The sequence below is a fragment of the Corvus hawaiiensis genome, chromosome 6 (assembly GCF_020740725.1).
Source record: "Corvus hawaiiensis isolate bCorHaw1 chromosome 6, bCorHaw1.pri.cur, whole genome shotgun sequence".
Lineage (NCBI taxonomy): Eukaryota > Metazoa > Chordata > Aves > Passeriformes > Corvidae > Corvus > Corvus hawaiiensis.
Window position 1 is genome coordinate 31,012,465 of NC_063218.1, and position 25,637 is coordinate 31,038,101.

The 25,637-nt window shown below is 37.5% G+C and overlaps 1 protein-coding gene and 1 long non-coding RNA gene across 8 annotated transcripts in view; one reads left to right on the forward strand and one right to left on the reverse strand.

Moving 5' to 3' along the window:
* The first annotated feature begins 347 nt into the window (after positions 1-347).
* Positions 348-25,637, forward strand: part of CDIN1 (CDAN1 interacting nuclease 1) — a 135,308-nt gene continuing 110,018 nt past the window's right edge. For all 7 annotated transcript variants that reach the window (XM_048305918.1, XM_048305914.1, XM_048305916.1 and 4 more), the window contains exon 1: positions 348-633. In XM_048305918.1, coding sequence (XP_048161875.1) covers positions 533-633 — 101 coding nt within the window. In that variant the 5' untranslated portion in view covers positions 348-532. The remainder of the gene's footprint in view (positions 634-25,637) is intronic.
* LOC125327038 overlaps positions 7,648-25,637 on the reverse strand; it is a 68,967-nt gene continuing 50,977 nt past the window's right edge. The window contains exon 3 of the long non-coding RNA XR_007204120.1: positions 7,648-8,365. This is a non-coding gene — a long non-coding RNA (uncharacterized LOC125327038). The remainder of the gene's footprint in view (positions 8,366-25,637) is intronic.

The window sequence follows — 25,637 nt, forward strand, 5'->3', positions numbered from 1 at the left end:
CCTTGAAAACGACACTTTTGCGCCGTTATGCAGCAGGGCTCGGACCCCGCGCCCCAGCGCTGGCAAGACCCAGCACCTCGGTCTCCTCTGCCCGCTGCGGCTGGGGCCAGCTCCTTCCGCCCTCGCAGGCGCCAGGCGGCTCTTAGAAGCCATTTGCGGGGCACCAAACAGAGCACATCCTCAAACGTGAGGCTGCCAGCACCCGGCTCGGCAAGAAACGCCCGGGCGGCACGGCGGCCCGGCCGGCCAGGAGCCGCGTCCTCCCGCCCGCCGGAGCGGCTGCGCAAAGCCGGGCGGCGCGGGATGGCCGCTCGCACCGCCCCCCTCGCACCGCCCCGGACGGGACGCGGGGCGGAGCTGCGGGAAGCGGCAGCCGCGGCGGCTCGTGGCTGCCTCGGTGCTGGGCTGGTAGCAAAGGGGGCCCCGGGGGTGCCGCGATTCTCCGCCCCGCCATCACTGGCCTCTGCCTCTCGCCGCCCAGCGCGGCCCGCGCCCCTCCCGCCGCCTCCGCGCAGCCCCGGCGGTGCGAGGCATGAAGCTGAGCAAAGCCCAGTACGATGAGATAGCCCAGTTCCTGGGGCACGTGCAGCCCACCCGGCAGAGCCTGAGGAAGCTGAAGGAGAAGTTTCCTAGGTAAGTGCTTCCCGCCCTCCGGCGCGGGGCCCCGGCGGCTCGGCCCCCGGCGGCGGCCTGCGCGCTCGCTGCGGACGGGCGTGGGGCCGCGGGGGCCGCTCCGCCAGCTCCACCCCGCGCCCCAGTTCAGGCCCCACACGGTACAAAATCACCAGCACACGCACACTGTAGTCGACGGCAAGCGACAGCTCGCTGAAGCTGCCGCTGGGAGCAGGGTACTGCTCCACCCTCCGTGACCTGAGGAGTTGGCACAAAATAAAGAATGCTTCTCCCCGCGCCCCCGACAAACGTCCAAGTGAAAGTTCTCGGGGCCCTTCTTGAGCCTCTTATACACCAAGTAGGTCTTCTGATGTGAATGAAACCTTACGGCTCAGGCCGAACGTCTGTGGCTGAGGCCAAGTGTGGAATCCATCCTGCAATACCATGGCCCTTGTTGCTTAGGGAGAAGGGACTTTATGGATCCGTAATTCTCTGCTTGCTGCTGCATTCCAGTTGGAACTGGAAGAGGGATCATCTTTTTACCTATGGCCATTCACGTGCTTCCTTGCTTGAGCTGTGTTCAGAATTCTCAAAGACATTTGCAAATGACCATGGGCTAGGATGGAAAGGTATGCATGACAGGATGTGCTTCATGCACCAGTCTTCATTGCTAAAATTTACTTACTACCAACTACAACAGAGTTTTAAGGAATGTTGCAAGGTTTTTCACTTTCCAGGTTTGGGGTAAGGATTGCTAATGCTGAATTGGACAGGAAAGCAAATTGAGTTCTCTGGGGAAAAGAGTGGTGCTGTCTCTAAAATCACCAGAAATAATACAGAAAAATGTAGGGGGTTAGATACTGTATCTACTTTGGTGAGAGAGAGAAATAAGTAAAACAGAAAATCATTCACATGTTTCCTGAATGAGCCTTGCTAGTCTTAACCACAAGTGTGGCGGAAGAAACTGACGCTGTGTGTAATTTATAGTAAGTGGATGAAGAGCCAACATTAACTTAGGCTTTTAAACTGTCCAGTGAAATCCTTTCCTATTCAGGAAAGTGTGAGAGAATTGCCCTGTTATAGAGAAGAAGTGATGATAAAGCATTGTGGTTGGTTCAGGGAGTTCATTGAGTTGCGTTTTGGGAACCCAGCTCAGCTTGCACAGTACTTCTGCAACCTGGGAAACCACTTACTGTGATAATGTGTCTAAGGAGCTTAGACTTGCATTTATCACTTTGGTGCTAATGTAATTAGGAGAGAGGTTTTGTGTGTATTTGTGTGTGCATGCATACATACACATGCACATGTTCTCTTTTTCTACTCTCCTTATGAAGTTGAAAAAAGGTTAAAATTTGGGTTGGTTTTCCAGGTCAGTCACTAATTTTAGGAACCTGCTTCCAGAACAGATCCATAGGCACATGAATGTTTGTGATCAAATTTGTCCAGAAAGGACTGGGCTTTTCTGATATATTTTACTTCCCAGTGCACTCACTTAATGCTGCAAAAGATCTGTTGAGTCTTCTGTTTCAGAACTTGATGACTCCTGAACAACTATGTGCAACTAACAGTGTAGGGTTATTTAGGAGAAGAATTACGTTTTTTTTCTAAAGGAGCTGGCTCAGGTGTGGTGAGCACTGAAAAGCAAAGGTTAGCTGTAGTAGTTGCTTCCACACTTAAATGGCTTAGCATACTCTTATCTTGTTATTCAATTATGATATGAGAATGTCCTGCTCTGAATTTTGCTTGTAGGTCTCTCCTGAATTTTGTTTGCCCATCCTAGGAGAAGGCTATAATCTTCTATATGAGTGATGAATTAATTGATAGGTTTTTAAGAATGCCTGTCTTAAGTATATTTTGAGGACGTCTGCACTTCTTTCTGGGAATGTGATACTTCTTTGTTGTCTCTTTGTTTATTTCTCATAACAGGTCAGATGCAGAAGATAAATAATACAGTCCAAGGCCACTGCTTTCCTTAGCAGTAAGGAAGGTGTATTGAAGCAGATACATGTTACGATGTGGAAAACAGGCGTTCTCTATAACCCTTATCTTGTAAAAGAGGCCAGCTGCAGAAATTTGTAAACTTGTATGCCGTCTTAAAGGGGAGGCTTTTTCAGTGATGTGTTTGATAACTGTGGAGGAAGCAAGTTTTTCTCATAATCTAGAACTTCCGTCATTCTCTTCTAGGAGAAGAAGGATCTGATTGGACTTTCTGGCTGTTTTGTTTTTTTTCTTCATGAAAGCCAGAATCAAATAAAGCCCCCCACCCAGCTCAACTTTCTAATTCAGTCTTTTTAAGAAAATATTCCAGAATCTGTCATGATACCTGCAGTGTGATGAAGGTGTCCGTAGTCAGTTTCCTATTATTGTATGGTAACAGTTGCTGATTCAAACTGGAAAGTACTAACATCCATAACAGCTGCTTTCACCTTGCACTTTAAATCTTTTCCCGGGAAGGATTGGTATTCCACTGGTAATGCAATACATAAATTGACAGTTTTCAAATATTTCTGGTTCCTACTGCCTCATAGATCTTGAGAGTCTTTGGATTTCTGCATTAATCTGCTCAGGTTTTTTCTAATACTGTCTTATCTCTTGGTTCCTCCCTCAGCTGTTGTATTTCCTGAAGCCTCACATTTTATGCTCCTAATTTGTATTAAATATCTTTCATGCTTTGAGCAAGGGCCTACTCTTGTTCTACAGTTTCTCCCTAAGAATTGGTTGTAATTTCTGTAAACAATTGCCATAGTTTAATGCATGGGTATGCTGGGTGGTAGCTGCCAACCTGACCTGTGAATCTAAATAAATTTTTAACAGGGTAGTTTGTGTTTTACTGTTATTGAACTACTTCAGCAGGTGAGATTATTACTTCAAAAGAGTATTGTGGTGTGACTTATTAATGTCAAAAAGTCAAAATTAGACTGCTTCTCATACTGTTTATAAGTATTTTTATACAAGTGTTGGGAATTCTTATATTTTACAACCCTGTAACTTTACATACAACATGGATTTAGTCTATGTTGCTTAAAATCCAGTTATTTTGCAAAAACTTGGGTATCGAATTGCTGTTCTTTGTCTGTTAGTGCTGTGCTTTGTATTTCATGCCTCACAATTACCAATGTATTATTCATTTCTTTATTCTTAAGGTGTTTGTTACATCCTTAGCAGTTGTCTCCTAACATGTTCCCATTTAATAGCAGGGTATTTGGATGACCTGAGGATTATCAAAATGTGATTTTGAGCACTAAGCACAATAAATCTCTGCCAATATTGGATCGCTGATCCGTAGTTTCTTTGATCTTTTTAATGCATATGCCACTGGACTGATAATGCTCTGTATTCAGTGTTGTACTTTTCTGTTGAAGTGCACTAACTTTTCTGCTTTGCTTCTTACCTGAATTTTTCGTTTTGCTAATAATTTGTGGTTTTCTTTGTTACTTCTGTAGTATATTCTTCAGCTTTCCCTTCAACTATGGACTCATGTTCTTCTGAGATGCTATTCTTCTCAATGAGAGCTAATGTCTAAATTGAATGAGCCATTGTAGGACTGGTTGTGGAATGTAGGGTATTGCAGGAGATGTTCTGAGAAAGTTAAAACTTTCTTTTCAGTGCATGTTTCTCTCTTCAATGGTAGTTAGAGCTGCGTACGAGTAGAATCTTCTAGATACAAATCACCTTAGCACTACCTATTTATAGTGACAAGATGTAAGTTAGACCTTTAAACTTTTACCTTTTTTCAAAGACTATTTTAACTTGTACTGAAAAGTCCAACTTTTAAGAGTTAAATTCGTACCCAAACTGGTCTTCTAGTACTTCAGTTTAGCTGTTTACTGTTTTAGTTGTTTCAATTTTTCTGCATATGGCAGAATACATTGTTTCTCTCAGAAACTTTTTCTAAAGCTTCTTATTAGTAGAACATGATTGACTAATGAGTATACCCTTCTCAAATATATACCTTGTACATATTTTCCTGTTCTTTGTATCCAATTCTGATTGAATATTATAGTTGTCTTAACTGAATCTTTGTCTTGGTTTAAGATAACTTAAAGGCGAACACTCTTAAATGAATTCTTCTCCTTTATTTTAACCAATCCCTTTCCACCAGTAAGGAGAAACAAAATGTGAGTAGATATAAGTGAAAAAATAACAGTTTACTAACAAGTGAAACTGCAAAATGCAAAAAATAACAGTAAATAATCACTAAATACAAAATTGCTAAATCTCACTAACTCCCCCAGAATAAAGTGAGCCCCAAAATGGCGGAAATATTCTTTTCAGATGGCACCCACCACGGGCGACCACTGTAGGGAGAGAAAGGGAAAATGGCATCAGACCCTGCCCCTGAGATGGCATCTTTGCAGGCGATCACACGGTCTGGGAGACGAAGGGAAGAGATGGTGGCAAACCCTCAGGAGGGCAGGAGCTTATGGAGCGGTTCTAGTGGCAGATGAGAAGTGCTGGTGCTTGCGGGGTCAGCACCACTGCCTGCCAGACTGACAATGTTGGTGCTGACGTTCTCCCACTGCGGGTGTGCTGTGGGGGGAGAAACCGGTGTGTCAGCACTGACACGGGGTGACCGGGCCCCAGCGACCGGCTGGCTTTGCAAAGTTCACTCCAAAACGGTTTTTGATTGCGAAATGCAGTTTTTAGGAGTGGTTACTATTGGAAGCCCAGGAGAAAACCCCAACCAAAGTAGCCCCTCCAAAGCAGAGCCTCCACTTTCAGCAAATGCTGTCAGCAGAGAGTTCCCTGCTTCCCAGCTCCAATTTAAAAAGGGACTGGTGTAATGCCCCCTCTGCCCTGGGATTCCAGTTCTGGATGTGTTGGGTCTTAAAGAGGCAGTAACAATTTTGGGCATGGATAGATACGGAATAAAATAACATTTTGGGTTACCTATGACAGTCTTCCTCTGGTCTCTATCAAGCTTTCTAAGGATGTAAGCTTTGGTGACCCAACTCGTTATGATGCTGTCTTGGGTTTTTTTCAAATGTGAGGTTTTTTCTGGCTTGGTTCTGAGTGTTTGAATTTCTTACATCAGGTTGTGCTTGAATTGGAGATTCCAGAAACGTTTTTATGGTCCAAGTTGTCTCAGTACCTTGAGCATCAGTGATTCCAAAACCCATGCTTTTCAAGTTCTGAACTGTTGTGGAATGTCTTTCAGTCCATTGAGGAGTGCTATGTTCTTCCAAAGCAGTTTGTGTAGTCTATATTGTTTCTCTTCCTTTTTTCATGCTGTTAAACAAACTAACAAACTTGCTGCCCTAGCTCAACTTTCCTTTAGGTACATTCACTTGTATTCCTTTAAAAGAAGCATTAGTTTCTGAGGCTATTTAAGTGCAAACTGTGTTATAGAGATTTTGAAAGTACTAGGATTTCTAAGTATTAGGACTTTTATCAGCTGCCATGTGCAGTTCTTCACTTTTGTGCATCTATTTGAAAAAGTACCATCCTGTTTGTGTCCCTTGTGTGAAAACTTCCATGTGATCAGGAGGAGCTTTTTTCACAGCAGAAGGGTAAAGGAACCTGTAAGAGAAGTACTTTTTAAAAATTTTCCTTCCTTTTTTTCCCCAGTAAACAAGAGAAAAATGTGTTGCACAGCTTCATATTGATGTACTTGAGTATGGCTATTTGGTTTTAATGTATGTAACTTCATATTTGATTATTGGAATGCACACTCTCTGTTCCCACAGCATATCAAGGGATGCACATTCTACATTCATGACCTCTGTTCTTCATTACTTAATATCACTTCAGCTTTACACACATTTTCAGTAATTGTGTGGCTCTTTCTCCAAATTACTGATAGCTTTATTAAATGACACCAGGCCAGGGAAGCATCTCAGCAAGATTTTCATTAAAAAAAAAAATGTGTCTGCACAGTAATGCGTTATAATGTAAGTTGGAAAAATAATCTGTTTATTATTTGCTCATTTTTATCACTTTCTCTGTGATGATTCATATTGAAACAAAGGTCCTAAAGAAGTTTAAATGTATGGTATCAATGTTATTTCTTTTACCAGCTGCTTAAGACTGAGGAAGCATTTTTTTCTTCCTCTTTTCCAGTGTCATTATTGCCTCTGGTTTTGTTTTTTAGAGTTGGGGATGGATAGACCTCTCATTTTCCTCTTGAAGCCAATATTTTTTACAAGGCAATATATTGCTTCTTTGTGAATAATTTTGTTCTGGTTTCGTGCAGTTGCTTAGATTGTCAAGCAGTACTGATGAGCTCATGATGGTTGTGGTGAGAAACAGGAAGGTGGAACTGCTCTTCTCTTTCATCCCCCTTTTTTATTTTCCCAATTCTGTGTTCTGGTGTCTGGAGCCTGCAGATTAAGTCGAGGTGGAAGCAGAATTCTTCATGCTCTGCTCTAGTGCTCTTTGGAGCTGCTCTTACCCAGGAAGGCAAACTGGCAGTGAGGCTCACGAGCAGAGGGCAGGTAGTTGCCTCCATGGCTCACAGAGTTCGAGGCTCTGAACTCAGGCACAGGATTATTAGACAGCTCGTATTTATGAGCAGGCAGCCTACTGCTGTGTGACACTTCAGTTGCACTCTCTTCTGCCTAGAAAGGTTCTTGTCATAGCAAGCCCAACATTATTCTTGTAACTTCTCCTGCTCTCCCTGCTCTTCTGAATAGTTGATTAACTATTTTGAAAGGCAGAAGAACTAGGCTATTTTTCATTACTCTGCAAACACTGATCTAGCAAGTCTCATTTAGAAAGATGCCTTTGTGTCTATGAGTGCTAGAAAATTCTTTTGAAAAAAACAAAGTTTAAAGTCACATTTTAAACTCCCTTTTTCTATATACTTAGTACTTAACAATGACATAAATTCATGCTCTGCTTATCTAAATTATTTCAATGTGTGCCAAATGCTTTGTACCTGTGTACCATGTTTAAATGTTCTGGAGGATTTAATAAGAGTATCAGTGGAACAGTAGAATTTTAAAAGTTTTATATTTTCTTCTTCCTTTATATTAGATTTCAGAGTAAACAAAGTTTGACACGGAATTTGTTTCCGTCTATGTAAAAAAACCTAATAAAATTTTAAATTAGTTATGTACTTGAAGCTGCAGTAAACCTCACAGGTAAACAGATTGATAATGAGAGGTGAGAATGAGGTCTTGGCTCATTAATTGAAAAGAGAATTAGCAATGTAAAAGTTTCAAGAAGTGACCTGCAATAAAATGTAGTATATTTTAAATAACCCTAAAATGAAATAAAAATTAACTGTGCAAAGTAATTATGGGAACAACTGATACTATTCCCTTTGGAAAGATGTTCTTGTTATTCGAACCCTTGGTAGAAAATCTGTATTACAGCTTTGATAGGCTGAACCAGTGGGCGATTTCTTTTTTCACTTCAGTGTCAGTGAACAAGCCTTAAAGAGCTTGTAACCAGTTGTATTTGGTATGACTTGCTAACAAACTGTTGGCTTGTGCTATGACCCAAAATAGGAAGTATTGTGTGACAGAGATCAACAAAATCTGTGTATGACTCAGAAAAACTTTATCTTCTTTATTATTCATTAAATTAAACAGAAGATACGTACTTAAAATTAGATATTGATAGCACTGGGAAGCTTCAGAGTAGAATGGAAAATATAGTTTTTCTCACATTTGTGGCTTTCCCAACATCAGTAGACAGGATGTACGCAGAAAACTTCCACTGGCACATGTAAACACTCGGTTTTCAGGACATGGGTGCTTTCCTTTGTTTGAAGAGATAGAAAGGTTTTTTTGACTTGTTTGCGTGTTACCTATTAATAGAAAAGTAGGTGTAATATACAAGTGTGTGTCAGCATGAAAGTTAATTTTGAAGGAAGTCCATTGTAATTTTCTGTCACATTTTTAATAGCTGTAACCATCTTCTTCCTTACAAGCACTCCCACATATGTTGTCCATCCTAGCAAAATACAAACCCATTTTAAACGCTAGTCTTGAAATTTTGTTTGAAATACACAAGGAAAATTAAGGTTTTATTTTCTGAATTCTTGAGTACTGATAAATCTCTTTCTTCTCTCTTAATGTTTTCCCCTTCCAGTTTGTGAAGTGCTACCATATGGGAGTACAGTTTTTTTCATAAAAAAAATAATTACACAGAACAGGACTTATTGCACTTGTGAAATTCATTTTGGCTGAGTAAAGGGAAACCTTTTTTGGCCTTGAGGAATTTATACAAACCACTTAGAAGCCAATCCTATATCCTTTGAAGATTTGATGGTGAAATACAATGATTGGAGGGGGCCTTTTAAAGCAGATGTGGAAATTAGTTCTCTATAATTTGAAAATGCATTCTGAGTCTGTTGGAGCTGTGTGTTAAGTGCTCTTGTTTAATTCAGAAGAAAAGGAAGAAAAAGAAAGAGAGAGAAAAAAAGAAACAAAATACAGAGAAAAGAGAAAACAAAAGGAAGAAAAGAGAAAAAATATAGACGAGGGAAAAGAGATAAAATGCAAGAGAAAAAGAAATAAAATGGAGAAAAAAGAGAAAAGAAAACAGAGAAAGAGCAGAAAATTATTTATAAAGGGAAAAGAAAAGAAAAAAAGAAAATACTTTCATATGTGAAAGCTGGGAGAGTTGTCTTGGTCACCATGTACACTACTTTGTTGCTTTGTGAGGTTTAGTTTGGTTGTACTTTCTGACACTTCTTAAATTCCATGGATGTGATTATCACCAGTAGGATAGGAATAAAAGTCTTGTGGCACAGTTTTTTCTAGGTATTTCATTCTAAAGCAAGCTTGGTGTCATCAGATAGACCAACAGATGTCTGTAGATTTAAGGGCAAGATTATGGTGGTTGTTAAGGAAGGATGAAGTGGAAGTTTTAACACTGACCATATGTGCATTTTAATTGAGTTGTGGATTTTAGGATACCATTATATTCATGTTGCTTGTATTTAAGGAATATTGTGATAGAAATGATAATTCTTGATTGTATTTCAGAAACAGCTCTATAATGTATCGTTTTTCTGAAGCCTGCAAACAAGTCTAGGCTCTAGTTTTATGAGGATGGGGGATTTGCTACATCAGAATGGAAAATATTTTATTCATGCGTTGTTTTTTGGACAATCATATTCGGGGCTGTATTACAATGGCACGATAAATTGCTGAATACGCTGTCTGCTGAATATGACCTCACCATGAAAAATTTGATGCATTAGAGTAGGAAAGGTTGGAATATATCAACCTTAGCTGACAAGGGACTTTGAATTTTGACCTAACACAGATGACCTTTGTGTGCAATAAAAGTGAGTTTAATCTCCAGGTCAAGGTTGAGGTGAACGGTAGGGCAATGTGGATTGGTTTGTACTGGCTGTGTCTGGATCACACCTAGCAAGTAAAGAAATCCGAGGTCTTTGCACATCAGAGTAACCAAATGCTTGTGTACCTAAACCTTACTCACATCTGTTGTACCACCTTTAAAAACTTGTGGTGCTGTAGACAGCTAACTCTTCAGCAGCTGTGGACTATTTCATTTGAAGCTCAGTGTTTTGGAGTAAGAGGCGTGAGGTATGTATATTCTGCTCCTATAGATCACTGAATAGGTAAATAAAATTTCTCCTCTAACGTGTAGAAGAAAGACTGTTCACGATATTGCCTTGCTATGAAAAGGAAGCTTTGTTTCTTTGACAGCTAGCCTGTCTTTTGAACATCAGAAGTTTATTCCTAAATGTCTTATGCTTTTAAGAGGAATGTAATTAACAGAGTTCTGATACGTTTCATTAGGCAAATACAAAGAAAACAGGTCCTTTTGAGCACTCCATTGCTGTAAAAGGAATTTGATCAAAAAAGCTGTTACAAAATGTTTTGAGGATTGTCTAGGTTACGTAATAAAGACATATAGATGAATTTAAATCAAATATTGTTGCATTTATAGTAGTCACAAACAAAATCCATCTTTTTAGCTGGCTCATGTTCTAGGAGTGCTATTTCACTAACATATCAAAGGTACATTTGCTGAATACTTTACACATAGGAGAGTGGTAGCAGTGGTGCTGTTGGAAGGAGAGAGTTCTCTTTAAATCAGCCAGGGAAAAAAAAAAGTTTGAGACTAATGGAAAGAACCTCTACTCCTTTAATAGAGCCTGCAAAATATATTCTCCAGGACTGATCAGCTCTGAAGGCTCTAGAGGTTTGATGATTGGAATGGCAGGAAATCACGCTTTCAAGACATAACGAATTGACTAGGCCATCCATCATTTGTTAGCATGCGCTGAAACACTGGGTTTGTGTGCAGAGGTCTGTGATTTAGTAAATACTTGGGAGATGAATAGAGCTTACACACAAGGGAAGATATTGCTGTCCTTCAGCAGCCTTAGACACAGATCCCTGCTGAGAAGGCCGTCTGACAGCAGCTCATCAGTAACTGGCCTGTCACAGTCAGTGATGCCCACCAGCCATCCCCAGTATATTAAATGCATTTTTAATATCTGCTTCAGTAGATTTAATGAAGAAAATTTAGTTTCCATACTCTGATCACTGCTTTCTCAAGTGTTTTAAAGCATTGAGTGAAGCACTTCGAAGAAAGGAACTGTGCTGATAACAGAAGTTTACTGAAAATCAAAATGAAACAGGACTGTTATTATCCAAATAGTTTCCTTGAAGCAAAACAAAAATGTTTGGAAAAAGCAGCGATGATCTTAGAAACAATTGACCCTCCTGCAGAGGGACCTTATGCAGCAGAATGTACAGCAGCAGAGATGCAGTGCTGGGAAAGGTGTTTGCACAGTGGTTCTGTTTAGTGTGGCAGAGCTTGCCAAAAGGCAAAATTGCATTTCTTACGCTCTCACGTGTCAGTACCAGAATCAGATCATCATTCTGTCTGGCTTTCAGGGTCCAGAGAGGAGAGTGGCTGTGAATGGAAGGAATAGAATAGATCAAGTGTTTAATTGCTAACATAGATTTTGTTTTGGTTTTGACATTTTTGCAAGTGGTGCTTTTGGTGAAAATAATTGTAGTGTTACGTGGTATTATATAAACTGATATAAGAAACAAATAATAAGACACAATGAAAAATAGAGCTGCTATTTTTATAACTCAGCAGACTCATTGAGAATTATTCAATATTGACATTCTGCATGTAAGGATTGTACAGAATTATTTTTTAACTTTATGGCAAATGATAAGATCATTTGCTGTCCATACATATAGGTAAACTTCACAGTTATTTGATTTTCCTTCCAACTTTCAGGGAAAACTTCTGTTTACATAAAAGCAAGTTAGTTGATTTTCACTTTCTAGTGAGATTCAATGCTTATGATATTTGCTTCAAGACAGCTAGACAGCTCGATTTTGTTGCAAACATCTATTTGAAACCTTGACTTCTTGAGCTTTTTCTCCCTCAGGAATCCATTCTGTGTTCACAGAAGAGAAAGCAAGTCCTGAATGAGACCTATAAATTTGATTCTTGTATGTGTCAAAACAGTAATGTATTAAATGCATATTATTATAAAAATTTAAGAAGTGTCCTAAACACATTTTTATAACACACAACATATTAAATAATACATTTTCTTGTTAGCATCTGTTTGCTGTCATTGTTGGCAGGACCTATGATTTATTACTTAAATTAATGACTACAACCATTTTGGTGCTGATATATGCCCCTTACGGCTTATCACATCACTTAAAAAATAGCATATATGCTTCTATGAGAGTAATTTTTAAATTGGTCATTCCTTTAAGTTCCTGGTGAAAGTAACATCCCTCTTTGCAATGTGAAAGTTTCAGAAGCTTGTATTACACTTTAAACTGAGTGAAATAATGCTAAGGATTAATTTCTGTAAGAAAACAGAATACAGGAACGGATCCTAATAAAATTGTCTTCTAAGACAAGCCTGATAGAGTATTGTTACCAAGAAAAACCAACAACATTGAAAGAAGAATGGAAAGATAGTGTTCTGTGTTCTTCTGATCAGGTGATGGTTAAAAGCCTTGTTCATGTTTTTGGTTGACTAATCTGTACTATACAAGTAGATTTCAAACTCTCATAGGCATGCTCTGTCATTAGTTTTCAGCTTGTATCTCAGGAGTCCTTATTGTCCATGGACTTCAAATGAAGAATTCCAAGTAACTGAACTTCTTGTCAACAAGCTTAAATTTGCCAAACAGGAACCTGCACCTGTCATGGGAAAAATACTGTGGTTTGTGAACAACTTAGGATAAAAACTTCTGTTTTGTACATGACTAAAGCATTTTTACCTATCTAATGGGGTTTTTTTTGTACGACCCTTTCTTAAAATTCTTGTGTACATAACATTTTGAGTAATGATAGTGATATGAGTAGGAAATATTATCCCTTCCATTCCACACACCAGAATATCCAGTAGCCTGATTGATAGTGATAGTCTCATTGCTTTGTGATGGAGCATTCTTGAACTTCAGTATCTTGCTTTATCCTTTTCATCTGAATTGAATGTTAACAAGTGTTGCCATCTATCCAAACTTGGAAAAAGGCTTCAGATCAGGATGTAGTGCTGAAGAAGACTTTATTGTTTCGGTGATTGTCTTCTATTTGTGTATCTGTATTTAGGCCTTCAAAGTCTTGGAAGCATTTGATGGCCTAGATTTCCATATACCTCCAGAAAGTTCAACACTGAATAAAAATGTCCTAAGATAGCACATATTTTTTCCACAGAAAACAAAATGTTATCAAATATTCCTCCAAAAAGACTCATGTGGTAGAAAAAGTATTCTCTTATACAATGCAGCCTCTCTGAAACTGTTTCAAAGGCAACATAAAAACTGGGACCAGAATGGAGGTAGTACTCACTCCTGTGACTGAATTACTATAAAGGGTCTTTTAGAGTTCCTCATTGTTAACTGAGGACACAGACAACAATAAAGACATCATGTATCTCTGTTTCTAGTTGTGGTTGGCTGGGAGATGTCAGAACTTCTTTCCAGTTCTCTATTGATACTGGTAACATCCAGTCCTTTATTGCATCTCTTCTGTGGAATGCAGATGCTCATTTGGAGACTACAACTTGTGGAGGGTACAGTAACTAATAGGTAGAGAGTGAGTTTATGTTCCTATATATGAAATGGCTATTGAACATAAGCCATTTACGGCATTAATATAAAATGCATGTTGTAAATGCAGCTCTCGTTCAGTTTTCGACACACTTGAGCAGTATGTCCTCCTAGACAAGTGCATTTTCTTGGGGTACACAAAATACAAAAAGAAGAAAACAATTTGAAAGCTAGATCTCTGGTTCTTACAGAGCTTAAAAAAGAAGATTTGCTTTGACCAGTTGGCAGGTACTCCAATAAGCCAAGCAAGTGCTGGTCCAAATAGAGTTCAATGACCTCATTGCAATGAGTTGTCTAACACAGGAATATGTTTTCCTTTATCCTATTATTAGGAACAGGAGAATATAATTGTTGACCAAAAAGAGTAAGTTGGGCTGCATTTTTTATCTCATTTGTATTGTGTTCCTTTGACATCAGTGGTCTGAGAAAGAAAGGAAAATGGTCCTTCATGGAATAAATGCATAGTTTCAGTCTAAATATTTTCTTAGCCATATCTGTCTGCTTGGTATGTCATCTAAGTGCTGTGCATTTTTTTCCAAACAAGTTCCATTGGTTGCCCAACAACTATTATTCACAAGCTTCCTGCTTACACTTTTTGTTTTAATTTACTATTTAGACACAGACCTCGACAGTGACAGACGATCATTCTTACACATTGTTATTTTTTTGTGGTTTCAAGGTTTCTGGATAGAGAATTTTGTCCATTTATCTGCAATAGATGTCTGTCATTCCAACATTTTAAATCACAGTAATTTAAAGATATTATTCAAATGTTTCAGTTACTGTGTAGAAATGAATATATTTTTATGTAGACAGATTTGGGGAGGTCAGCATGTATCACATATTACTTGTTTGTGTTAGTTTATTTTGTCATTCTTAGCGCTTTAGTTTCTTTTTCAAGGATATCTCTCAGTGGAACTTTGCATTAGTGGATCAGGATGTTTACTGAAATAACCTCTTGAAATTATTAAAATATGCAGTGGAAAGCAGTGTGCTTAGTTTAATGTGCTTCTGAATATTAAATGCAAGTAAAACGGTATATAGACATGGAGCCATTTGTTATATTATAGTATATGAAGCAATAGCTGTGTAAACCGTAACCTCGTAATTTTGCAAGTTCTACTTTATCATGTAGCTGTAAAAGGCAATCAAAATAAATCATGGAAGATGAAGAAATATTTTGTAGGGCTTTCTGTATGCTTTCAGAAGTGGCGCTCGATCCATGAAATTTTAGTAAGCATATTAAATAATACAATATGATATGCAACGTGTCAGGTCTGATAAATTATTTTGTATAGGACATTTATACAACATATGGTGAGCTGCTATGTGAACAGCTTAATGACTAAATTATGTTAATCTTTCTTGCCATATTTACTTTTCATTTAAGAAAAAGCATTTTCAAATTTTTATTTTATTTTTTTGATCATGTGTAGATATAAGAAAGGTGTAGGTCATCTCTGAGAAGCCGTGACAGTGATCCAAAGTTCCTCAGCTGTGCAGTGTACATAACACAGATGTTGGGAGAGTCATCTGTCAGCTATGCCTCTCCTATGGAGTTAAAGTTCTAGGGGGAAAAGAATTCGACACAGTGCTGTCACTGTTACATTTTCACAATAGAAGAGCATGCAAATAGTCAACCTCCTGCTTAGCAGTAGTGCCCTGTCTAATGTCTGTGCTGGTTAGAATAAAAAAATAGTGGGTGCATCTAGGGCTCATAGATCTGACAAAGGTCATGCTATGCTGGGCATTTGAATTGGAAATTGTCTGGACTTAGATTTTATAAAGCTCCCACTGTTGTCGGGGAAAATTTCAGCAGGGTTTTGTCCCTAGAGAGGCCTCTTAGGCCCTTTTCTGTCCTATGAATGAATTTAGATGTGAGGGTTTCTCTTGCCTTAAAACTGTTAAGTTCATTTTGCATACATCCCCAGAGAGAAAAACTGGCAGATGCTTTTGTCTTGGAAGTGTTTAAAAGAAAACTGCAGAACAGGAACAAGGGAGAGAAGGGGCCCTGCGTGGAGTCCCAGAACATTTTGGAAATGGCCAATATGCAGTTTTCATCAGTACTAAGGCGGGGCGCAATATGGTGCCTGTAGCTCACTAGGGAATATGAATGTTGATTAAGCATACTCCCAGGCTTTGAAATCCTGAAAGCAGTGTCAGAATAATGGATGTTGAGCAAATGTCAAGCATTTGTTAATTTCTCTGTTATTTGGAGTTTATCTACCATGATCAATCAAATAAACTAGTGCTCCTCTGTTGTGGCATGTGTCATTGATATGGTGATTAGGTGGATAGAGAGGCCTTCTGCCTTTTTTTTTTTTTTTTTTTTTTAATCCAGGTAACAGATTACATATGAGCAGCCATAACTTTAAGTTAAATATTTCTTTGCAGTTGGTTTAGTAGAAAGAAGTGCATTAACAAAATACTTTGGGGGTACAGAGAGACAAAAATATTTGCATATCTGCTGTCATAAAAATTACATTCATGCCATTTTTTCTATTTTTGGCCTTAAAACTTTACTGTCATGGGGAAGGAGAAATTACTTCTAAATAAAGGTCGATAGAGGGATCTTTTAATTAGTCTTAAAAGGTTTGTAAACAAAGGATATCCACCCCAAAGTACTAGTTTATGGCTTAGCTCTCTTCTTCACTCTAACATCTCTTGGTGTCTAAAAACTTGATCTATAAACTTGATCTTAACATTCTGGTATTGATGCCCTTTAGTTAAAAGTGGAAATGACTCTTTTGTAAGAATATATGCTCTCTTTTAAGATGTCATGTATAGTGGATATATGTAAGTCTAGTTACTCACTAACATGCAGACATGCAAACATTCCAGTTGAGAATATTTTGTTCTCTTTCTCAATTTTCACTATTTTCTGAAGTCCTTATTCTGTTACTTTGCCACTCTTAGAAATTAGGTAAACATATAACCTGATATTTAAATAAGAACAAATTAAAATTAATCTGAAAGAGAAGGTGGCTCTGTGGCCTTTGCTGCTTTACTGTAATGTATTAAAACTTTAAAATATGAGAGGATAGGGTTGGATGTTTTGTGAGGCATTTTTGTAAAGCTACCTGAGGGATATTAGCAGTCAAATTTCAATGAATTGCAGTGAAGTTTATTTAACATCATTCTCTCTCTTTTTTTTTTTTACTTTAGTCCTTATGGACTTAGTATAAAGACAGTAATGTATATTTTTGTTATGTTTTTGATAAGTCACAAAAATTTAAGAAGTGTCAGTGAGTCATGCCATACTACTTGATGCATGCTGAGGTAATCTTCAGTTTATTTTAACATAGAATTAATGTTTGTTGAATTATTTTTCATTCTTCCTTGGCTTCCACATTTATTTATCAAAGCCTCTAGACTCATTCTACCAAAACCGGTGAAATTTTGGTGCTTAATGAAGGTGATGCTGTATAGTCAATCTTACTGACTGTTTATATCAGAGATGATTCTTTTCTGTCAGTGTATGGAGTAAGAGTTCTTCTGGAAAGCCAGCCTTTCCTGCAGTGGCACTGCAGGAGACAAAGCTTATAGTCATTGTATGTATTTTCAGAGCAATATAAGGAACACCAGAAAAATAAATCCTCTGGAGAGGGGAGGAAGGGAAAGGAAAAGCCTGTTGATAGGAGTGGAAAGGGTTAGAGAAGTTTTAGGACACACTAATGTAATGTTGTGATCAGCTCTTGTCAGATGTTCCCTTCATATTGCCTGCCATTTTAGCTAGACAGCTTTTCAAAAAAAAGAGTGCTGGAAGAACACTAGTAAAAAGAAATAGCTGGATTACCTTCTGTGCATTTCTGCAATCTTTCCAAGGGGAAGTAAGTAGTGGCATTAAATGACTTTATTCCCTCTATGGCACAATAAGCTATATCCCTGGGGCTGAAAGTAGGCTTTGTAAATATCTGCATGCATGGTACAATAACTTAGATATACAAGACAAAATACTGCACTGCTGGGTAGGTAGACAAGAATGACTCTCTTTTTTTCCCTTTTGTTTTGTTCAATAATTACAAATAGCTTAAAAATTGTAATTTTTTAAAATTATAAAAAGTGTCTAGGGCTCTAAAATCTCAAGGGGACTAGCTATAAATGGATTCACCTCTTGCCTTAAGTCTGTATCATAATCAGAATGGGAATGTACTAAAAACTATCACTTCTGTATCATCTGTGTTTGATTCTTGAAATTATACCCTGAATATATTTTAAATTAAATCCTGAATGGGATACATAAATAAGATCCTGACTTTTTTAAGGAATTAACAGTTTTGATTGGATAACTGGAAGCTTTTTGACTTAAGGTGTTCACTTTTTATCCTGGAGAAAGCTGTGCAACAGTGTGTGCGCTTGACATGTGATGCATGCAAATGCTAAATACAGTAGCAGCATGAGGCAAATGTCATTAACAGTAATTTATGTAATGAAAGCCACCTGGCTGTCTTTGTAATTAATTGTTTGTAAATAATAAATTTTAAATGTAGTTTATAGTTTTCTAAATTTGATTATATATTTTTAGGAGCAAATTGTTTAAGGGTGTTTAGGGATTTATTTAGTTTGGCACAGATATGCTTTTTACATACAGGCTAATTTTTTAATACAAAATGAACAATCTAATTAGCTCTGAATTGCCATTCATTCATAAAAAATAGTTTTCTAAACTTAAACATCTAGCTTATACAGGACAATATAGTTTCGTTGAAAAAAAGCTCTATAGAGTAGAATTATTTTCCCCTTTCTCCACAGTAAGTAAATTTGAGCTTGGACTCTGAAAAACTTACCTTGACTTCACCTGACCTGTTTCTTTTCTTGGGCACGAGGAAGTAGCACGATAGACTAATCCAAACAAAATGAGGGGATGAACACAAAATAAATATTTCAAATATTGCTTTCCAGTAATAGCCTACTGAGTATATTTTCATTGTGGGGGCCTTAGCCCTGTCGGTAGGGCAGATAGGATAGGAGAAGGATAAACCCCTGGTTTGAACTGTATCTTCTTTGCCTTAACTGCTTGTTGAGGTCCATTGCTGTTGCACCCTAGGAATATCCTTCTTTGCCCAACCAATATCAGATAAGAAACTACTTTAGTGTATTTTTGTCTAATGGTTCAACATTTAGATTGTGCTACTAAGATAAAGATGTCAAACTTGCAAACATATTTTTGGTACAGTCTTAACTGAAGTAAATTGTAATAAAGTGTGGATGATGTACAGTTGAGTGCAAATGAGGAGTTCACAGATGTTTTGCCTTTTTTTTCTCAGGCTCTGATACGCTGCTGTATGCCTCTGCTTTGGGACGTTCACTGATTCTTTCCTGGATATTAAGAAACTTTTCTTCCTGCTATGTAACTTGGAGTAGTTGAAGTCAAGGAGAAACAAATTGTCTACTTTTGCTAGTCTCAGGCATGGGGGGGTTTTATTTAATTTTCTCTAAAAATTTAATGGCAGAGTTAAAAGCAGATTTTTTGAGAATACCAGGAAATGGAGGTGTGGTGGGCGAGTACTGAGATTATCAATGCATATGCAGGAGATAAATCCTGTGTGACTCCTATCAGTTTCTTTTGTCAGTGGACTCCCTGCCTAGGTACTTCAAGGGTACCAGACAAGTTCTGCTGTCTGTAAGCTGAGGATGTTCGATAGTCATCGAAGCTTGATGTCAGACTATTTGGGAATTTTAGTTTCATGTTTTAGCACTGACAATGTATTTCTTAAGCCTTTATTGTGAATATATTTTGTTCTGTATTACATCTGAAAATATTTTTCAGTTTGATAATTTGACCTTACAAAACAGTTTTAAATTTTAATGGAAGAGACTTGAAACATTAGTGAAATAGTATTTACTTATAGAGGTCTCTGTGGGGGTTTGGCATTGGAACAGGTTTCAAACATTCATGCAACAAGCACTGTTTAATTCCAGAAGGAAGTTATATCAGAGCAATATCTTGAGCAAATTACTGTCAATTTTTCACTACTTGCTTACTAAGATTATAAGACTGAAAAAGTAGTTTCTTTTCGTATGGAACTGCTACTCTTCTATTTCTGTGGGTTTTTTAACACATTATGTATTTATCCGCTGTTGAAGCATGATGTTGTTCTTCTTATCGTAACCATATATATGTGAATGGAAAAATAGCATTTTTGTTCTTCTCTTTTCAGGTTGGGAGTTTGACCATAAATAATTTGTAATCATTTGAATATAGCATATTTTGAGTTACTCTTGTAATATTGCTGTTGGAAGTTACATTTTTGTGGTGTGGGTGAAGGAAGGTGTAATTTAACTCTGCAAAGAGCTAGCATTATTTTGGGATCATTGCCTGTATTGGTTATTTGTACTTACCTTGGAAATTTATTTTTACACATCTGATACAGATTGTTCAAAGTCTGCAGTTGTTTTAAAATATATTGGTTGTCACAAGAGACATCAAAAAATTAGGTGTCTACAGGAAGAATTGGTGCTCTGTTCTTAAAGGAACTTCTAAGTCTTCCTAAATGAAAAATCAAACAGTATCTAATACTGGCAATTTTCCTCTGTCTGCTGCTAGAACTTATTGGCCAACTAGGTCAGACATTATTAAAGTTCAAGTGGCCCAGTGGGAAAAGTAATGGCCTTACGCTACTATGAATTTTAAATGCTGCCATTTCTATGTATTGCACCATCATCTGTTCTCGCACATCACTAAATTGTATAGAAGTTGTGGGACCAACCAGTGTCAAGGTCATAGAAGTGATGACTCTTCTCAAGTAGCCTTTGCTGAGCTTTGTCATACAGTTATGCTCATAACCCTGGCTATAGGCAGCAAAGTTGTATGCACATGCCTGAATTTAACCTTTTTATTATCACTGAATAGTGTAAGCCTGCAATGCAGGATGTCTTTCTCCTCAGAATCTTTACTTTTGGGCTTTATTTTTGATCCTGCCAAAGCTATGAAATTGACTTTGAGGCAAAAGCAATTTTTAGGGATCTGTATTTAAGTCTTTTGAGTTGAGCTGTTGTACAGCTTACTCAACTGGGTATCAGAGAATTTTAAAATAGATTAATGCTATTCTTCAGATGAGCTTGAATTTCATCTTGATTTTAAATGTAATCGTACTAAGTTTGAAATGAGCATATGTTCACATACTTCTTGTCATATATGTGTATATCTACACACACACACTGCAGAATAATAATATTAATAATAATAAAAATAAATTTGTAATGGGAGTATTTCCTCTACAGCACTGAATTGACTTTGTAGTTCCCAAAGTCATAGCTACTGATAATGATTCATTGTATGAAAGGCTTCTTATGCAGAAATAATAAAACTGGTTTTGTATTCCAGACTTGTACTGGTGTAGCTGGAAAGCTGGAAAATTGGAAGATGGCCACTTTATAGAAGTTAGCATGTTGTAACAATAGAGTTAGGTACTTCTATATTACTTAGTAACTCTAATTCAAGCTCCCTTATTGATTTAAACATATATATTCACACACATGCATGTATATAGATGAGTATATTGATTTAGCTGAGATTGATAATTCACTGGTTTCTGATTAATCGATTTAGATTTGTGAATGATAAAAGTACAAATGTGTACAGAGACAATGCTCTGCTTTTTGAGAATTTTCATTCAGAGAAGTGACCACAAGCATACCAAACTATAAGACTGTAGTACTAGAGGCTACTGTGAAAAAAGGCTAAAGCTGTAACTATTCTAGAGGTCAATCTGCCTCCCTTGTTCCATGTGCTTCAGTGCTTGGATGCATACAACCTAACAGTTCCCAAGCTTTGGGTAGGCCTTTGGTATTCCTGAGCCTTCTTGGATTCTCTTGTGGAATCATTCAAACTGCTAAGAAGCCTTTTTTTTTGTCTGGACAATCCTGACACCTGGAATAAATTCTGAGAATCCACTAGTTGTCACCTCCTCTCAGGCGGGAAGTTGACCATCAGACTGGCATTGGGTCACTTACAGGTGTAACTGTGGTGCTTACTGCCTGCATCCTGCAGTTCGGGGAAGCCATGGAGTCTTTATGTATCCGTGCATGTTATGCATTTGAAACAATGCTATTAGATCTATTTGAAATCCATTACTGACAGAGTTTTTACAAATAAGAGTGGACTGCTAGCATGTGATAAGCAGTATAAACATTGCTTCCTTTACAAGCCCCTGTTCCAAATAATTTGCAGTACGAAAGATGAGAATTTGTCTGTTTGGATTTCTTTCACACCTTTAATAATGTAACAGGAAAAATGTGTTCTAGACACATGCTCTGAAACTTCAGGATAGATATGAGGAGAATTCCCCTTTCACCACCAGTCTTCTAAATTTGTCAGATTTATATCTTTCTTTCCTCACTTAAATGCTAAATCCAGCATGGCACCACCACACTGTTCTAGCCCTATTAATTTTATTTTAAAGCTCAATATTGTATTAGTAAAAGTATTTTTAAACTTACTGTACATGGAAAGGGGAAGTTCTTTTCCAATTAAAAAATGAGAGACTCTTGCTATCTACTTCAGAACGTACCATGAAAAGGTATAAGTAGCATTGCATGCTTACTAGAGACTGTGGAAGGAAAGAAAAAACTTTCCACCCTACTTGAATTCCTGCTATAGGTAAGTGGCAGTGTATGTTCTTCAGAGAGAAGGTTTGACACTGCAGCTTTGGGATTTCACATGTGGCAGCTTCTGAATTTTGGAAACACAGCTCCTGCCCCTACATTCGGTTTTTTAACCAATATATTTATCATTTTAACAAGGTGGAATATTCCATTTTGTGAAAAGGAAGCAATGAAGCCATTCTGTTTATATATAATATATTTTTCTTATGGACTACGCTTTCCTCCGCTTGTCTTCACTTGTGTAAATACTTTTGGATGAAATACTGCAGTTCTTATTTATTCTTGATTTATTTATATTTTTTTTTACAAATCTCTCTAGATACTCTTCTTTGTTCCATGAATACATTAAATATAAAACTGATTTTTCACTCTTTCAACTCTAGGCAACAAGTGTGGTTAAAAGTGAGGGAAAGGAAACTCATTTTGAAACATGAAACAAGTGGAAACTTGGTTTGCACCGACAACTTCATGTTTTCAGTAATCTCAGAAAATAAAGTAAAAAACTATTTTACCTGTAAAGAACTCATTATTTGCAAGGGCTGAGAATATAATAGTTGCATAACATTTGTTATGTTTGGATTTCCCCTTGGTGAGGCTGAAGTAAGCAGCAAATATTAAGCTGGATGGCACTCCAAATCTTGGTTACATCTGCAGCTCTGCTTTGTTGAGGTGATGATCTGGTACAAGTAAATTGCTTTCATCATTACTAGCTGCTTCTTAGCCAGAGTTTAGTATCTACTCTAGTTATGAAGCACTAAACTGCTTATATGAAGTAGTAACTGTTAATACTTCATATATGAATACTCATTGCAAACCAGAACATTTCTGAAACACTCTCCAGGGATTATAGCATTCCTTTTCTACCAAGGGGTAGACAAGGGATTCATTAGAAGAGAATGGTCTGAATTTTATTCTTACATAGTAAATGACCAATGGGCATATTCTTTTTCTGGTGCCAAACTTGCAGTTTTCTTTCTAGCTTGACTGATCCATAAGTTCTTAATGTTGGACCTGTATATTAGAGAGAACTTTGATAACTGTTGTGGATACAATATTGGTGCTAGCAAAAATTTTCTTGCTTCTTTCTAAGCCTGTGGGATACTTTTCTCTCTCATTAAGAGATTAGCAGAAGTTCTATAAACTATTAACACCTGCGACCTTGTAGAACTATGTTTATGGTACAGTAGAAAAATATTTTGACAATGGATGTTTAGGATTTCTAGCCAATCCACCCAGGGGGTGGCTGATCCTTTGTCCAATTAGACTATGAAGAAAAAAGTCTATAAAAGAGTTTGTAAAATAATTAAATGAATCAATCCTGCTGCACAGTTCCTGCCTTTTGGATCTTCTCTCCTCCCTATGGCTGCAGGCTGCAGTAATAAACTGTAGTACTTCTTTTTATGACAAGCAAATTTTTTTATCTTTTTATCACTTGGAACCTAGAAATTACACTTGATTTTTTAAATAAAAGTAATTTTATCTTTAAAAAATGGGAATTTTTAAGTGACTTTATATTTCACAGTTTTCTGCTCAAATCCACTTTTGTATTGGCAAGAGCACAAAATACATCAGGCATTCAGATAGAAGTATGCCACTGACATCAACATAGAATAACAAAAGGTAAATTGGCATCATTGTGGATGCCAGTATACAAGAAAAAGAGGGTATCTGAAGAGTGAGGCTGGATGCTTTGAACAGATCTCTGGGAGTTCGATTCATTACCATCTGGAATTGCAGAAGAAAATGTTTCCGTGAAAGTTGTCACTTGTCACTACAGAACTTATGAGAAAAGTTTGCTTCTTTTCCTGGAAAATATAATTAGTCCTGCAAGAGTGGTAACAAGTTAATTTATTAATTATTTAAATGGGAATTATTATATAAACTCAGAGTTATGACTTTTGGATTTTTTGTTTGTCTCAGAAAATAGGCAATTATGTACCTTGGCTCTACGGTTGTTTCTCAACAGACGAGTCTGCTTGTCACAAACATGTCTATATTCCTAGCCTTCAAGTAAGCCATGAGGGTTGCTATATAGTTTATTCCGTGAAAGGCAATAACACAGTACTCAAATGTTGAATAAAAAACACTTTCAGTGTTAGTTTGTTTTCCTGGATAGCTCAGCGATATTCATTTGTCTGCTCATTTGTTGCTTTGAAATCTTGTATAGAAGTATCAGAGGATGGATGGAGCCCTGGGAATTTAGCTGTTCCTGTAGAAGTAATGATAACTTCTGTGGTAGTATTCCTGCTGTCAGTATCAGCAGTTGTGATCATGCTGTCTTGCTATTCAAATGCATGTTCATGACTTCTCTCCCTTCTCCAAGTACGTAGTACTGTCTTTTTCAGTGCTGTCTGAAACCATGATGTTTCAGTTTTCATTCAATGTGATCTTGCAATAGATGGCTCCATCTGTGTTTTGAGGAGCTATTTCATTTTGCCAGGAAGTGGTCAATGGAATTGTAGCAAGCAAATGCTAAGTGGCAGATGAGTGGTTTTAGTGTTTTAAGACAGTAACTGTGTTAACCAGAAGAAACATGAAAGCAGCCATGTGAAGATATAAATCCACTTGTCCTGGAGAAGGAGCAAGATCATCTGGTAGTAAGGCCTGAAATTCTTTAAATGCTGTTACTGAAATAATTCTCTTTGCCCCAGTGGTAAAGTTTCTGTACTGCAATCCAGTATATATTCAACTTGCACTGTTACTGGAATGAATTGGTTTAGTATTTGTGCTAAGTCCTAAATTATCTGAACAGTTGCAAGCGTAGGAGAGAAGAGTTGAACCAAATTGCAGTAGCAAGTCAAAATCCAAGGACACCAAGGGGACAAATAAAATGGACAAGAATAGAAGAACAAGAGAAACTTTTAGTTTTGAAAAGACTTTGAAAGTCATCAAGTCCAACCATTAACCTAGCATTCCTAAGTCCACCATTAAAGGTGGAGTGTAAAGGCATGGAGGGATAATGATCTTAGGTTTTTTTGATATGTCAGTGTATAACAGGATAATGGTAGAATAAGTACAGTTATCATACCAGGAATAGCCTAAAAACACAAAAAAGCTATATCAGTGGAGGAGAATTCAAACCAGAAATCTAGTCAAATGCTGTCCTGTTCTGTTTTGGGTTTTTCTCACATCTATCTCTAAAGTCAGTTCTACCAATGTGACCATGTAAATCTACAAGGTAGTAATAGTTATGTGGTGAGCCATTAGGGGGCCATATGTATCCACCTTATTTATAGCCTGCAAGTTTGGGGTTTTTTTAAAATCATCTTGAAATATCTTAGCATTCTATATGTGTATAGCCTGTGTAAGTATGTAATCTTAATTTCTTTCCTTTATTCATCTTCTAGTGATTACATGTGCAGGTTGCAGGTGGTCATAATTGGATTGTGCACC